This window comes from Parasteatoda tepidariorum, chromosome 12 (assembly GCF_982258835.1).
Source record: "Parasteatoda tepidariorum strain Cologne lab strain chromosome 12, Ptep-v5.0, whole genome shotgun sequence".
NCBI lineage: Eukaryota > Metazoa > Arthropoda > Arachnida > Araneae > Theridiidae > Parasteatoda > Parasteatoda tepidariorum.
Window position 1 is genome coordinate 14,354,771 of NC_141766.1, and position 15,489 is coordinate 14,370,259.

Below are 15,489 nucleotides of genomic sequence, written 5' to 3' on the forward strand. Positions count from 1 at the left end.
CAATGTTCACATGTCATTTTGTAAAGTTTGTCATTCCTGCCCTAACATTCATTGTATGTGAAATCAATGTTCGCGCGTCATTTTGCAAATAATTGTCATTCCTACAATAACATTCATTGTATGTGAAATCAATGTTCACATGTCATTTTGTAAAGTTTGTCATTCCTACCCTAACATTCATTGTATGTGAAATCAATGTTCGCGCGTCATTTTGCAAATAATTGTCATTCCTACAATAACATTCATTGTATGTGAAATCAATGTTCACATGTCATTTTGTAAAGTTTGTCATTCCTGCCCTAACATTCATTGTATGTGAAATCAATGTTCGCGCGTCATTTTGCAAATAATTGTCATTCCTACAATAACATTCATTGTATGTGAAATCAATGTTCACATGTCATTTTGTAAAGTTTGTCATTCCTACCCTAACATTCATTGTATGTGAAATCAATGTTCGCGCGTCATTTTGCAAATAATTGTCATTCCTACAATAACATTCATTGTATGTGAAATCAATGTTCACATGTCATTTTGTAAAGTTTGTCATTCCTACCCTAACATTCATTGTATGTGAAATCAATGTTCGCGTGTCATTTTGCAAATAATTGTCATTCCTACAATAACATTCATTGTATGTGAAATCAATGTTCACATGTCATTTTGTAAAGTTCGTCATTCCTACCCTAACATTCACTGTTGTCCATATGTCATTTTTATAGTTTGTCATTCCTACCCTAACATTCATTGTATGTGAAATCAATGTTCACATAGGATGTGTAATAATAAGTAAACACCTTTCTATCTTTCTCAAGTATTTTTGTTAAGCTCTTTTTATGGCAAAAATAAAGGAATAAAATCTAAATAAACTTGACAAACAATACAAAATATTTGACTAATTTATAGTTCCATTACTTAGCAACTATGAATCCTTAAAATTTTAATTAAGTGACTCAGAAAGTATAGTTTTGTTTACATACGTAGCATCATTCTTATGGAACTGGAAAAAAAACAGACATTAACCATAAGAAAATAAATCTGAATGTGTAATCACCATAAAGGAAACTAGAAACTTAGGATATTAATTTTAAAAAAGGGTCAACTTTGTACTAAACATGTTGAATAAAACTATTTTTATGTTTCCAATTTTTTTACTGATAGATTATTATTTTTGCTTCACATAAATTTTTCATTATTTTCGAAATGCTAAAAGTCATAATCTAAAACGAGAAATGCACTTAAAAATTATCATTTTAGAAGATGGGACACTACTTTTGTTATTTAGAAAAAACATAAATTGAGAGGGGGGACTCACACTCCTGACTATGTTTACATAAAGATTAAAATAAAGAGGACAAAAATCGTGGTTTTAGAAAATTTTTCACGAGAATTAAGCTTTTCTCAGGGATTGCGAATAAAATGATAAGGAAAGTGGAAAAACTGTTATGAGTGTTGTTAAAATGTCTAAATTGAGAAAAAATGTAAGAATACATTAAAAAGATTAAAAATAGAAAAGAGGGTGAACTCCCCCACTCCTTCCAAATTCGTTTATTCAAAGATAATTCCATACAAAATTAATATTTAATAATTATTTATTATTATTCTATTTAATATAATGAATGACAAAAAATTCTAAATTGTAAGATATACAAATTTTTACAGTGTTTCAAAGAACGTAATTTGTATGTCAATTTGAACGAAATCGGGTGAATTGAGAAATTGCATTTTACATATAAAATAGTTTTAAAATTCAATTTCTCAGCAGCTATTCGTCGGTTCAAATTTTGCATTTTGACAAATAAAAGTACATTCTTTGAAATAATGTAAAAATTTGTGTACCTTTCAATTCAAAATCTAAATCTCATAATAATCTAAATCAAAAATAATAAATAATCATTAAAAATAATTTTTTCAGAGAATTATCTTCGGTTGAACAAGTTATAATTATAATCTAAAATTTTTTGCTTGAAAAAAAATCTTCGAGGTATGGCGAAATATGCAAAAAGTAAAGTTAACATTAAAGGGTCTGAAGTTTTGACCACTCTTCTGACCAAACTATTGGGACCATATTTCCCAGAATGCAACTACCCCCAATATTTTGAGGGTCTGATATCCAAATCCGTCAACAACAAAAAAAGGTATGTTTATTCAGAGAAAGTACTTTTTTGCATGCGGTTTCGTAACTTAAAATATCGTCAGCACTAATTAATTAGCATATTCCAGGTCACCCCATTGAACTGTTAAGATTGAATCCTACGTGAAGATCCGATAATTAGTCAATCCGATAAGTCATTCAGGAAATATCACTTTTCTTTTCTTTTGGAGTATCATACATCACATTGGCCCACAGTTGCCAACTGCAATGCTAATGTTCCAAACTCCAGATTACACGAGAGCTTTTATGTGCTGGCTTGAGAGGAATGCAAACGGTTGGTCTTCTGGTATTATAGACCAGCCGACTGAGTATAACAGTTTTTTACGATACTCTGCGACGGCTATAAGCGCTGAGCTGAGTTCTTTGGCACAATTGTCCTTCTGATGTCGCGCAGTTTTTGTCAGATATCAGTCGTGACGACCGGTTGTTACTCTTGGTGGACTTGGTATTGGTTTTAGAGTAACTGTCTCTCTTACTCTCAAACCTCCGCAATTGTCACCACATCACAAATTGAGGTACATTCAGATTTCGGATTGAGATCATCCATGTTCCAGCATTCTAATATTTCTTTCTTTGAAAAACGTGTCCATTCAGCGTTTTTATGTCATCCTACGTCCTTTTTGATCGTTTAACCCGCACCTCGGTATAACAATTTCTCATTGCCTGTCTGATCTAAGTTGTTGTGTTAACAAGAACTGGCTTTATACTCGTTATGCCGACACCAACTGAAATCTTTTGTCTATGCACTAACAGTGATACTTCGCAAGTGAATTTGAACAATTTAACCAATGTTTATTTTACCACATTTTACGAATTATGCTTAACTTTTGGACACCTGTGTATGATTAAAAATGTTCAATTAAATTACGTAAATAATAAGTTTTGAAATAAAGAATATTATTTGAAACGTATTTTTATATAAAAGAAAGATGATGGGAAAAGAAAAGAACATAGACCTAAAATCAAGTAGGAGATTAATTATTTCTAAAGGTTGATGAACATAAGCACTGGCTCTAAACGATTGCTGAGGAATCTTTTCTATAAATTTAAGAAAAAAAGAAGAAGAAAAAACATGTTCAATGTCAATGTATAAAAATAAATGTTAATATATAAAAAAGTAATTGTTTTAAAATGGGAATTATAATATAAAGCAGGTACATTGGTACTTTGTTTACTGTTTTATTTTATTTGAGAGCTCTCATCTTCAAAAGAAATTTTAACATTGACTCAGTAAAATCAAAACTTGGCAATTATTATATATATATATATATAATAATTATATATATATATATATATATATATATATATATATATACATAAATTATTAATAATAGGCAGATTTATTACCTTAACCATAACATATATATCTTTTTTTCGTAAATTTTAAAGTTTTGTAACTGCATAAAATCAAGATTATAAAATTGGATTAATTTGTTAACAGAATTGTCTAAAAAAAAAGTAGTTAAAAAGCCCTAAATTTTAACACAAAAATAAAGATGGCTTCTGATTAATCTACATTTACAGTAATTTACCTTTTAATATTTCATATTACCTATCTCTTTTTGTATAAGGATATAATGGCGGCACAAGTAATTAGTAGAATACTTAAAGTTGTTTTATTTATTTATTTATTTATTTTTTATTATTGGAATATCATTTTTAAAGCAACCTTACAACGATAGATCTATAAGCAGATCTTTTGTTAGCATATAGCAATTTATGTTTAAAAATGTATGCAATTAAAAGGAATTTTTCTTAAACTTTTTCTTCTCAATATACGTTAAATTGTATAAGAAAAATTTATTGAACATTTGACCTTAAGCCCTACATGCAGATTGTAATATGAAGAATTATATTTATACCAAAACATAAATCCATTTTTTTAAGGTTCTCAATGTAACAATTTCCACCATGGTTAAGGCCACCGTTAAAATGTAATTGATATTCGCCGTGAAAATTTGATTGATAGCACTCTAAAAATTTGATAGAAATTAGCCTGCTCTGCTTTGAGTATAATTTTACGTTTCTTGTAATTTTTTTTTAAACATATTGATTTAAACTATAAGTTTCAAGTCCCCATAAAAGTTTAAAGCAATTATTTTGGTTAAAGCAATATATGACTTATCAAGTAAGGCAAAAGTATTACAGTTGACTAAAAGCAAAAAGACTCAACAAAGGTGCCGGCAAGGAGGGCACAGAGTGAACACTTGCAACCCCTTGAATGTCAATAAATTTAAGAATATATTTTGATTTTAACTGGTATTAATTTTTAATAATTATAAATATTATTGCTTGTCATATTAAATCGATTTCAAATCATAAACTGGAAGTAAAATTTGTATTTTAAAATTCATTATTAATTCTTAATAAGTTTTTCCATATTTTTTTAGTAAATTTAAAAATTATATAAAACACTAGAACTCGTTTTTATAATGCTCATTACGCAGTAAAGTTAAATAGTTTAAAAAGAGCATTACTTTTATAAATTTTTGAAATTATAATATTTGTACATGATTTTCGATGTACTTTCATAAATATTTTTCCTGGTTGCACCCTATAAAAAATATTTGCTGGTACCCTCACAATTAAATACATAGTCACATATATCAGATGGAAAATTTTAAAACATACATCTTGTAAGAATTTGGAATTGTAAGTTTATTCAATGAATTTGTCATGACTGCGAGGGAAGTTTTGAACACACCCTTTACATTTTTAAGCATAACTAATTAAAGTCTAATTCTAACACATAAAAATCCCAATTCAGTAGCATAAAAGAATTTTTTCTTTACAGGGATCGATGTCTTGTATTGATCAAAAAAGTATTTTAGTACTGAAACATTTTTTTACCTATTTTAATAATATTGATGAAGTAAAAAGAAAGCAGTAGATACAGACTTCCTAGCACCTCCAAACAAGAAAGAAACAAATAAAAAGAAAATTTCTTATAAATCAAAATTGTGGAGTTAAAAAAATAAAATTAATTCAACTTCTTTAGATGATGATTAAACGGTACTCTTAAACACAATTTTTTTACTTCAAAGGACAACTAGTGTTGTGTATATAAAAATTAAATTATTGTATAAAATTGGAGGAAGAAAAAAGTAAAAAGAAAAATGGAATGGTTTTTTTGGAATGCAATTCGAAAGAGAAAACCGTATTTTTATCAATAATATTCGAGCAAAAATCGGATAATAAGTGATTCATTTCCTTAGAACACCACAGAAAAAAAATTAATTAAAGAACCCCTCAAAGTCTGAGCGCTAATATAAAAACTTAACTAAATTATAAATTAGAGTATAATCAAATTTAATAAACATTACAGTAACTCCATCCATTCAAAAGATATAAACATTTTTGATGATTAAACACTAGTCATTTATTCACTTTCTCCTTTAAGTAATGGATCGAATTTAACAAATATACAATGCAGATGATAAAATGAAGATTATTTACCTCCTCATGGTGAATGATTGTGACAATCGGAATTTCTGAAGAGAGAATGATGATCAGTAACTGAGTGATGCCGTCAAAAGAGTGTTTCTTCGGTAGAGAAGAAGAGCATCGGCATCTTGAAGAGTCCGAGTCGCTTTTTGCCCTCCTTTTTTGCCCGTTCTGCTTAAGCAAGCTTCAATTACGGCAAATGATACGACCCCCAGGCTGTGACCGAGATGAAGATCGGACAGGTAGAACCGGATGCACTCCTGCTGTAAACACACTGCAGGCGAATGTCAAGGGGAAGGTCACCTGCGACATTTACCTTTTCTATATGTTAATAAATATCCCATTAATACATCTTAATGCCGGCGCTTCTCTTAACGCAAGGAAATGTAACAGTTAGAGCTTCAAAATATAAAAATTCAAAAATCGTTTGGCGGTAAGGGAAAAAAATCGTTTGCGTTGTCGATACCAATATTGATTCTTTTTTCTCCAGGGGAAACGTAACAATTATGGTTTCTGAATATAAATGAATTAAAAAATCGTTATGTGTTTTTTAATACCGTTAACTTACTATTAAATTGTACTCTAGTTTTATTTTTTCATCAGTTATTCTCGCACGCAAATTATAATTGTATGTGTGAAAGAAGTGTCATTTTCAATCGCTTGTCTGTCAGACAGACAAATGAAATAGCAAAAAAGAAGAATGGAATCAATTATTAAATAAACTAGATCACAGTAGTCATCATAATCATTATGTAACTCTACATAATTATTACATTTTCTAACGTAATTTATAATTATGAAATCTTCATTACTCTAAATATTCATTCCATGCAAGGTAATGTATTCAAAAGTTTATAAAAATATGTTCCCATATTATTTTTACTTATAACTTCGGATTAATTAACCTAGTTAATGAGCTTAAAAATATACATGCACTTTAATGAGATTAGTCATATATGTCGTGTCATATATGTCATATTTTTGCATGTGAAAAGTTTTTGTTCCATTGATAACAAAATTTATGCTTCATTATTCACTGCATAATAAATTTAATTTATGATAGCTGTATGACTGATAAAAAAGTGATGAGGATAAATTTTAGATCTTACTTTCTACCTAATATTGAGAAATTTGACAGCTGACAATCATTGCTAGAAGAAAAAAAGTAGAAGCAAAAATATTAAATAATAAATTTATTTTTTACCACAAAAAGCGTAATATTTGGCAGATGGCTAACAGTGTAAAAAGATTTTTAAAAAAAAGAAAGAAGAAGAAAAGTAGTAGTCAAATTATTTCGTTATCAATTAATTTTCTGCGACAAAAAGCGTTAAATTTCGCTGAAAGCAATTTGCAAAAAGAAGAAAAAAAATGGTAACCAAAATATTACATTATCGATTTATTTATTTTGAGATATCATACATAAACGTCGCATGCGAGGGGCAATAGGGTTCTTCGGCAAAGACCCGAATTTCTAAAACTTTAGGGAGTAAAGTAAAATAATTTTTTACATAAAGTAAAATAATTTTTTGTAATAATTATTAAAGCTTTGACTAGTTTTAAAAAAAAAATTTGACATTGAATATTTATAACTTTGCTTTCAATTGCAAGCATATATGTAATAACCTAGGTATAGCTCCCAAAAACAGTATATATTAATTAGAAATTAAATTCATAAAGTAAGATATATTTCAAAATTTTTTCATGATATTAAACAGGACTCTTCTAAATCTTCCATACTTAATATCATTCATAAAAATTAAACGATATTCCTAAAATTTAAAATAAAACTAAAAATAATAATAAATACAAAAAAAATTAATCTGTCCATTCTTTGGAACTTAGTTCTTATACTTAGATTTTCTTCTTATTCATTCAATTTCATCATGTTTTTTTTTTTCAAAATTTTTTTCTTAAATATATAACAGGATTCTAAGTAATCCATTTTCCTAGAGGTCCTAGATAAAAATTTTAAAAAATTTAAAAAAAAATTAAACGTGCCGCAGAACATTTTACTTAGGATCTCGCCGCTAGCGACAGCTCTGCAATTTAACTCATTTTATTCACCGCTGCTTGCATAATAAAAAATACACTAAATAGAACAAATATAGACCATAGTTAGTTTATAATAATAATAAAGATAGTTATATTATATATATATATATATATATATATATATATATATATATATATATATATATATATATATATATATATATATATATATATATATATATATATATATATATATATATATATATATATATATATATAAAAGTCGAAAACGCACTAAAGTCAAAAGTATGCAGAATCTTATAACTTTGAATTGATATCTCCTGCCTCCTCAATATGTTAAAACATGTGATTCAAAAAATTTTAAAATTTAAAAAATAAATATTAAAAAAAATCGCTAAATAAATATGTTTAAAAGAGCAATAGTAAAAGAAACTAACTTTTCGCAATTCATGGAAACATAGAATAACAATTTCCCTAAATCAAATCAGGTGACGAACGAATTTAAAAGTCGACCTTTAAATCAGAAAATAACTTCTAACCTACGCGCGCACGTGTAATCGACCGTTACCTGCTATCTGCAATAAAAATTAAAGAATATTGCCATAAAGAAAATGTTTAGATTTTTTTTAATTTGAAACTACTCAAGTATAATATAATGCTTAAACTTCAACTAATTTAGCACCAATTGTTAGACTTAAAAAAAATTTTGAGTTGGAATATATATATATTGCTTTATATATTTTTTCCCCTTTTTTCAGATTTTTTTCCGGCTTCCTATTATTTTTCTTTTCCCCCCATTTCCTCATTGTTCTGTAATTTTTCCATGTTTTCTCTACATTTTGAACTTATATAATATATATATATATATATATATATATATATATATATATATATATATCAAATGAAGAATAAAACAAAGAAAATTAATAGACAAATGAAAAAAAAAAAGGGGGTGGGAAATAATAAGTAAAAAAAAAAAAAAAAACAACAAACAATATTTTATTTAAAAAAAAAAAAAAAAAAAAAAAAAAAGTGAAAAGTTAATAAAAAACCGGAAAAAAAGCCGGAAAAAAAGCCGGAAAAAAAAAGATATAGATAAAGATATCTTTTTTTTTCCGGCTTTTTCTCTGGTTTTTTATTAACTTTTCACTTTTTTTTTTTTTTTTTTTAAATAAAATATTGTTTGTTGTTTGTTTTTTTTTTTTTTTTTTTTACTTATTATTTCCCACCCCCTTTTTTTTTTCATTTGTCTATTAATTTTCTTTGTTTTATTCTTCATTTTGAACTTATCTAATGAGTGCTGTTTACTTGCAGCTTAAGCGCAATAAATGTTACTTATTGTTTTTCTTAACTTTCTTAGTGTTTTCTTGTATTTATTTATTTATTATATATATATATATATATATATATATATATATATATATATATATATATATATATATATATATATATATATATATATATATATATATATATATATATATATATATATATATATATATATATATATATATATATATATATATATATATATATATATATATATATATATATATATATATATATATATATATATATATATATATATATTGTTGCGATTTTGATTATTGGGAAATTCTGATTAATTTTTAAATCTTTTTTATAATTATCTTTACAATGGAAAGGACATTTTTCTTCAAATTGATGGAATACCACAAGGATCTAATTATTCATCTCTCTTAGCTGACTTATTTTTGCATTATCATGAAAGAAATTATACTCTTAATATTAAATTTGCTTTTAGATATATTGATGACTTAATTATCTTTAATTTTCAAGATTTTACGATTTTATTGAATGATATTTACCCTGAGGAATTAATCTTACTTCGTAATCATGATGATAATATTAATTTCAATTTTTTGGATTTGGGTACTATAAAAGTTGAAAATATCTGCTTTGTTGATTTATACGATAAAAGAAATGATTTTAATTTTAATATTAATAAACTAATTACATGGAATTCTAATGTTTCTAGGAGCATCTATTTAAATACCACTTTCAATGAAATGAACAGAATTAAAAGAATATGTAGCAATAATTATTTATCCAAAAAGCAAATCGATAAACTCTTTCAAAATTTGATAAAAAAACGATGAATACACAACTAAAGTTATAAAATTTTACATAAAATCATTGAATTAATCGTATATTTTTGTGGATATATTTACCAAACATTTTCTTTATTAATTTATATAATTTTCCCATGTGCAAATCCATTTCGGGTAAATCCGTTTCCAAAATTATTTACTAAATAATTTATTTGTTATTTTGTATGATTTTTCCATGTGCAAATCCGTGGAATAAATTATTTACTAAAAAATTCCTTTACTAAAAAATTTCCTTTGTTAATCTATATAATTTTTCCATGTGCAAATCCATTTCGGGCAGATCCGTGGCTAAAATTATTTGCAAAACAGGCAATTTATGTTTCTTTTTTCCATTTTACATTTTTTCTTAAATAAATATTTATTTTCTAAAATTATTTATGGTCAACTTTTTTAAATTATCCAGTATAATATTACCTTGCGCACATCCATTTCGGGCCCATCCTTGGTAACTAGCAAATTAATGCACAGCGTAACAAATCACTTCAGCAATGCAGTAAGAACGGCACTTAAAAACAAAACCCCTCTAGTTACACTCAATTTGCGCTCTTGTTTTCATACTTTGTAATCTGGCAATCTTGTTTCGAAAATATTTTTAAATCATTCTTGAAAAATTTCCCGTTCATGTAAGTTCATCTGATTTCACTACTCTCTTTATTGTTTTTGTTTTATACTGTTTTTTCTTTTATTTTCTGTTTTTACGTGTTATTTTAACTCATTGTGTTCTATTTTATTTGTTGTAATTTTGGTAAAAATTTTTTTTGAGTGTTCCCCTCAGTATTGTATTAATGTATTTTGCTTTGGCTACATTGATACAATATCAGAAAGCACTCTTTTTTGCGAATATAATCGTGTGGGCTGATGAAAAGATTATATTTTTTTTCTTTTCCGGTTTTTAAAAGAAAAACAAAAAACAAATCACCTTTTTTTTCAATCAGTTGTTTGTTATTTTTTTAATTATTATTTTCCCCTCCTTTTTCATATGTCTACAATTTTCCTTTGTTTTATCTTCATTTTGAACTATATATATACACTGGTTATCATAAATTAAGGAAAAATCACAAAAATAGCGATAACTCTTTCAAAAGTAAGCCAAACCGTGCAAAATTTGCATATGTTGTCCACTAAGAGTAGCTGAGTAAAATTGCAATATGCAAATTAGTGGCGCTGCACTCGGCTTACGTCATCTGCCTGGAGCATAAAAGTCCAAGTTTGAGAGAAAGCACACAAATTTTACTGTGATTGCGACATTGAAAATCTGAGATAGCCAATTCGTAATAATGACCTCTAGGCATCATTTGCCTGAAGAACTACGATGGAGAGCCATCGGGAGACTAGAGGCAGGGCAGAGTCAATCAGAAGTGGCCAGATGGCTAAATGTGAGTCCATCTGTGGTTCATAGACTTTGGAGGCAATTTCAAACCACAGATTCGGCATCTAGGAGGTTCAGTCAAGGACGGCCAACTGTTACGACCAGTGCCGATGACCGATATTTGACATTAAGTGCACGCAGGAATAGAACCGCTACTCCGACACATCTTAGATCCTCTCTTGCTGCAGCCACCGGAAGGTTGGTGTCAACGTCAACTGTGCGCAGAAGGCTCCACGAAGGTGGTCTGTATGCGAGACGACCAGCCATTTGCGTGCCGCTCACATCACGCCATAGGAGAGACCGTTTGCAGTGGGCCCGACAACATGTCCACTGGACGTCAGATCAATGGAGGCCTGTTCTCTTTACGGATGAGTCCAGGTTTAGTCTAGAAAGTGACAGTAGACGTTATTTGATATGGAGAGAACCTGGGACCCGTTATCATCCATCAAACATCCGTGAAAGAGATGCATACGGAAGAGGCAGTGTCTGTGTTTGGGGAGGCATATCCTTAGGAGGGCGCACATACCTCCATGTCTTTCCAAGGGGAACCGTGAATGCTCAGGTTTATCGAGACAACATCCTTGATGCTTATGTGCGCCCATATGCCGGGGCAATTGGTGATTGCTTCCTGTTACAGGACGATAATGCAAGACCACACAGAGCTCGCATTGTTGATGATTATCTTCAACAGGAAACAATTACTCGCATGGAGTGGCCAGCTCGATCCCCGGACTTGAATCCTATCGAGCACGTTTGGGATGCTCTAGGGAGGCGTGTATCTGCCATCAATCCGCCCCCTCAGACCCTTGCCACGCTTGCAACTGCTTTACAAGAGCAATGGCTCTCACTTCCTATTGAACTGATAGACCGCATAATTGAAAGCATCACACATCGCTGTTTGTGCTGTATTGCTTCTAGAGGCAATCATATTCCATATTAAAGGTACTTTTTCTATTGCAAACCGATACTTCCAATTTGTTTATTTTATACATGTGCTAATTTCTATACTACTATTAATGTCTGATAATTTCTTTTTATGTTGTTTAATACCTTACTATGTGTTGTATATTGTGGGTAAGTTTCATAAAATTCCATGTGTAATTTCTTGAGTTATCGCGATTTTTGTGAATTTTCCTTAATTTATGATAACCAGTGTATATATATATATATATATATATATATATATATATATATATATATATATATATATATATATACACACAGTCGGACTTCTATTTAACGAACGTTTCGAACTTTTCGAGATACACTTTCCCTTTTTCCCAAACTATTTCAAAACATTTCAAACTTCTTAACGCATTTCATGGGGGTAATGACCTTGAATTGATTTTCAAAGCCACTTAACTTTTAAAGAAAGCAGTAAAAGCCCCTAGCCTTTCTGTTTGCATTTCAAACAAAAAACACAGACTAAATTAACGGATTTTATCAGCAGCAATTAAACCTAAGAGCGCATGAGGTAATTTATGTTTAAAATTACTTTTATAATAATTTTATGCGTAAATTTAGCTCTTTTTTAGTTGAAAATGTATGATAGTGTAACACTGGATAATGTTTTGCTCTATTCTTGCTTTCCATGCAGATATCTTTTATGGTTAAGATTTATAAAATAAATAGTAGATACTAGTTTACGAAATAAAGGCATATCAAGTGCTATTTTAATTATGTCTACGGTTTATGAATTCAAAACCTGTTTTGTGCTGTTTAAGTATTTCAAAAGGTGATTTTCTATTTAACGAATTTTCCATACAACGAACTTATTGTCGGAATTTAGCAACTTCGTTAAATAGATTACCCACTGTATACATATATATATATATATATATATATATATATATATATATATATATATATATATATATATACACGCACATATATATACACGCTCATATATATATATATATATATATATATATATATATATATATATATATATACACAGAGAGAGAGGTAAAGAGACACCGTTAATTTTGCATTGAAATTTGCTGAAAGTATTAAGAAACCAGTTTTTAAAATTTATAATAGTGATTCTACAAATTTAAGAAAATTTGAAACATAAAATTTTCTAAAAATAATTAATAAATAAAAAAAAAGTTAAAAAATCCCTAAAATACATAAAAAATGCTAGTTAAGAATAGTATTTTATCAGCATTGCTTAACAATTTGTATTTTATTTATTTATTTGTTTCTTGTATTGTGCTTGTATTTTTTTAACATGGCAAAAAGGAGATGTTAAAAATTTTGAGATCATGTGAGTTTTAAAATGAAATTTGCATTTACTAGCATTCTTACTGTACCTATTTTCATATCAGGATACATTTGATAAAATCAATATTATTCTAATTAATAGTCATCATTCATATGGCCCGTAAATTATCAACATATCTTTTATTTAGATACAAACAACATAAGATAAAGGGCAAGTGAATGAAAAAATAAAAATTTTGTGTTTTCAACAAGCAATATCAAATGTTATATAGATTTGTTTACTGTCAAAAACATAGATTTGTATAAGAGTTACACCAGTATACAAGGCGGTAATCAAGGAGGGGAATATAGGGACAATTGTCCCGTGGCCCGGGACTATTATTGTCCTAGGGCCCGGGACCGCTGAGGTCCCGTTTAAAATTCTTTTCAAACGTGTTTTTTTTAAACTAGTTTTTAAAAAATGCAAAAAACTATTAATAAGTAAAAACTATTAATAAAATGAAAAGTTTGTGTGTTTGCTCATGTGTGTCTGTTTTTTAACTCCTGAACCATTTGAGCTAGCGTTCCAAAATTTGGACAGTGATTGAAAGGGCAATTTTAGGCCCCCGATTCTAAAAATCGTACAAAAATGCTAATTAAATCATTCAGGACGTTTAAAAAATTGAATTTTTTCATTAATGTCCTATTGTTTCCAAGCCAACTAGCCATTGTTTTAAATTTAACTGTAAATGATTCTGTTTTACAAAATATTTTTAAAAAATAACATCATTGACATTTGCTAGCTTGTAGCTCTCATTAATAAAAAGAAGAAGTTTACTACACATTCTTTTATATTTCATTATGTTCGTTATGGCAGATAAACTTAAGTGAAAGTATTGGTTAGCTGCATCACAAAATTAGTATTTCTAAAGTTATGGGATACCACGTGTTTATTTTGTTAATAGTTATGTGTTTAAAACGTGTCTCTGTAAACGTCCTCCTCTTATTTAAAATTAACTGAAAATAAAATGTGCTAAAATGCAAAATGTATGAAGAAATGGCATTAACTTATTTAAGAAAAGAATAAAAATACTATTATTGACGACTATGATGCTTAATTAATTTTGATAAAAGGTTCTTACAGAAATAAAAACAAAATAAGGTATGTTTTAAAAACAAAATTAACGGAGAAAAGGAACTAATTCGCTTGAGAAACCGTAAATAATCGCTGCACTAATACTGACGCCAATGTTGTTTAATTAATTTTGGTAATAAATACTAATTGAATAAAAAAAAACTATGCACTAAAAAGAAAAAATAATTGTGAAATAGTACTAATTCGTTAAGGAGAAACGTAAAAAATTGCCATATTATTTTTTTGCCAATCATGCTTAATTAATTTTGGTAATAGGCACTACTGGTATTATGGTAATTGGCCCAGTTTTAACAAGTACCAAATATACTAATGTGGATACGAAGTATTATATTTGTATGTTTGGTACCTATTAAAACTGCACCAATACTGATTAAAATTAAATTATATTTATATTTTACTTTCTCTTTTTAAGCCATGTTAATTACAAAAATTGAATACCTTACCTTGAAAATAAAGTACATTTTACAAGGTACTAATAAAAAAATCCTCTAAGAACAGCGAAATACAACTTCATTCAGAAAAAGCTAAGCATGACTTCTAATAGTGTTGACACTTTTGAAAATGTTATTATTGTTTTTATACCTTCATCCTTATGCATGATAGAAAAGCAATGGGACATAATATTATTCCACATTTGAGATAAAATTATAATTTGAATTTACTCAATTTGTAAATATTTTTCTATATGCATTCATATTAGTTTTACGAAAATCAATTTTAGTTTTTGGTATAAATTCTCTGGAACACACAAGACATGTAGATGAAATAGGGCATGTAGAGGACATTTCCCTGAAAAGAATTTTTATTTTTCAAGAATAAATAAGAATATCTTATTATAGTTTAAGATCAGAAATATAGAAGGGAATAAAACAATTTTTTAGTTGTTCAATACATAAAAAAGAAATCGGTACTAAAATTTTTGTAGAATTTTTGAACTTTCCAAAATGTGTAGAATCACCCATTTGCATTGTGGAATGCGTACTTAATTTTTTCAATCAAG

The 15,489-nt window shown here is 27.9% G+C and overlaps 1 protein-coding gene across 1 annotated transcript in view; it reads right to left on the bottom strand.

Annotated features, from left to right (window-relative positions):
- LOC107457557 (uncharacterized) overlaps positions 1–5,875 on the bottom strand; it is a 33,153-nt gene extending 27,278 nt beyond the window's left edge. The window contains exon 1 of the mRNA XM_016075732.4: positions 5,612–5,875. Coding sequence (XP_015931218.1) covers positions 5,612–5,619 — 8 coding nt within the window. The 5' untranslated portion in view covers positions 5,620–5,875. The remainder of the gene's footprint in view (positions 1–5,611) is intronic.
- Positions 5,876–15,489: the final 9,614 nt, after the last annotated feature.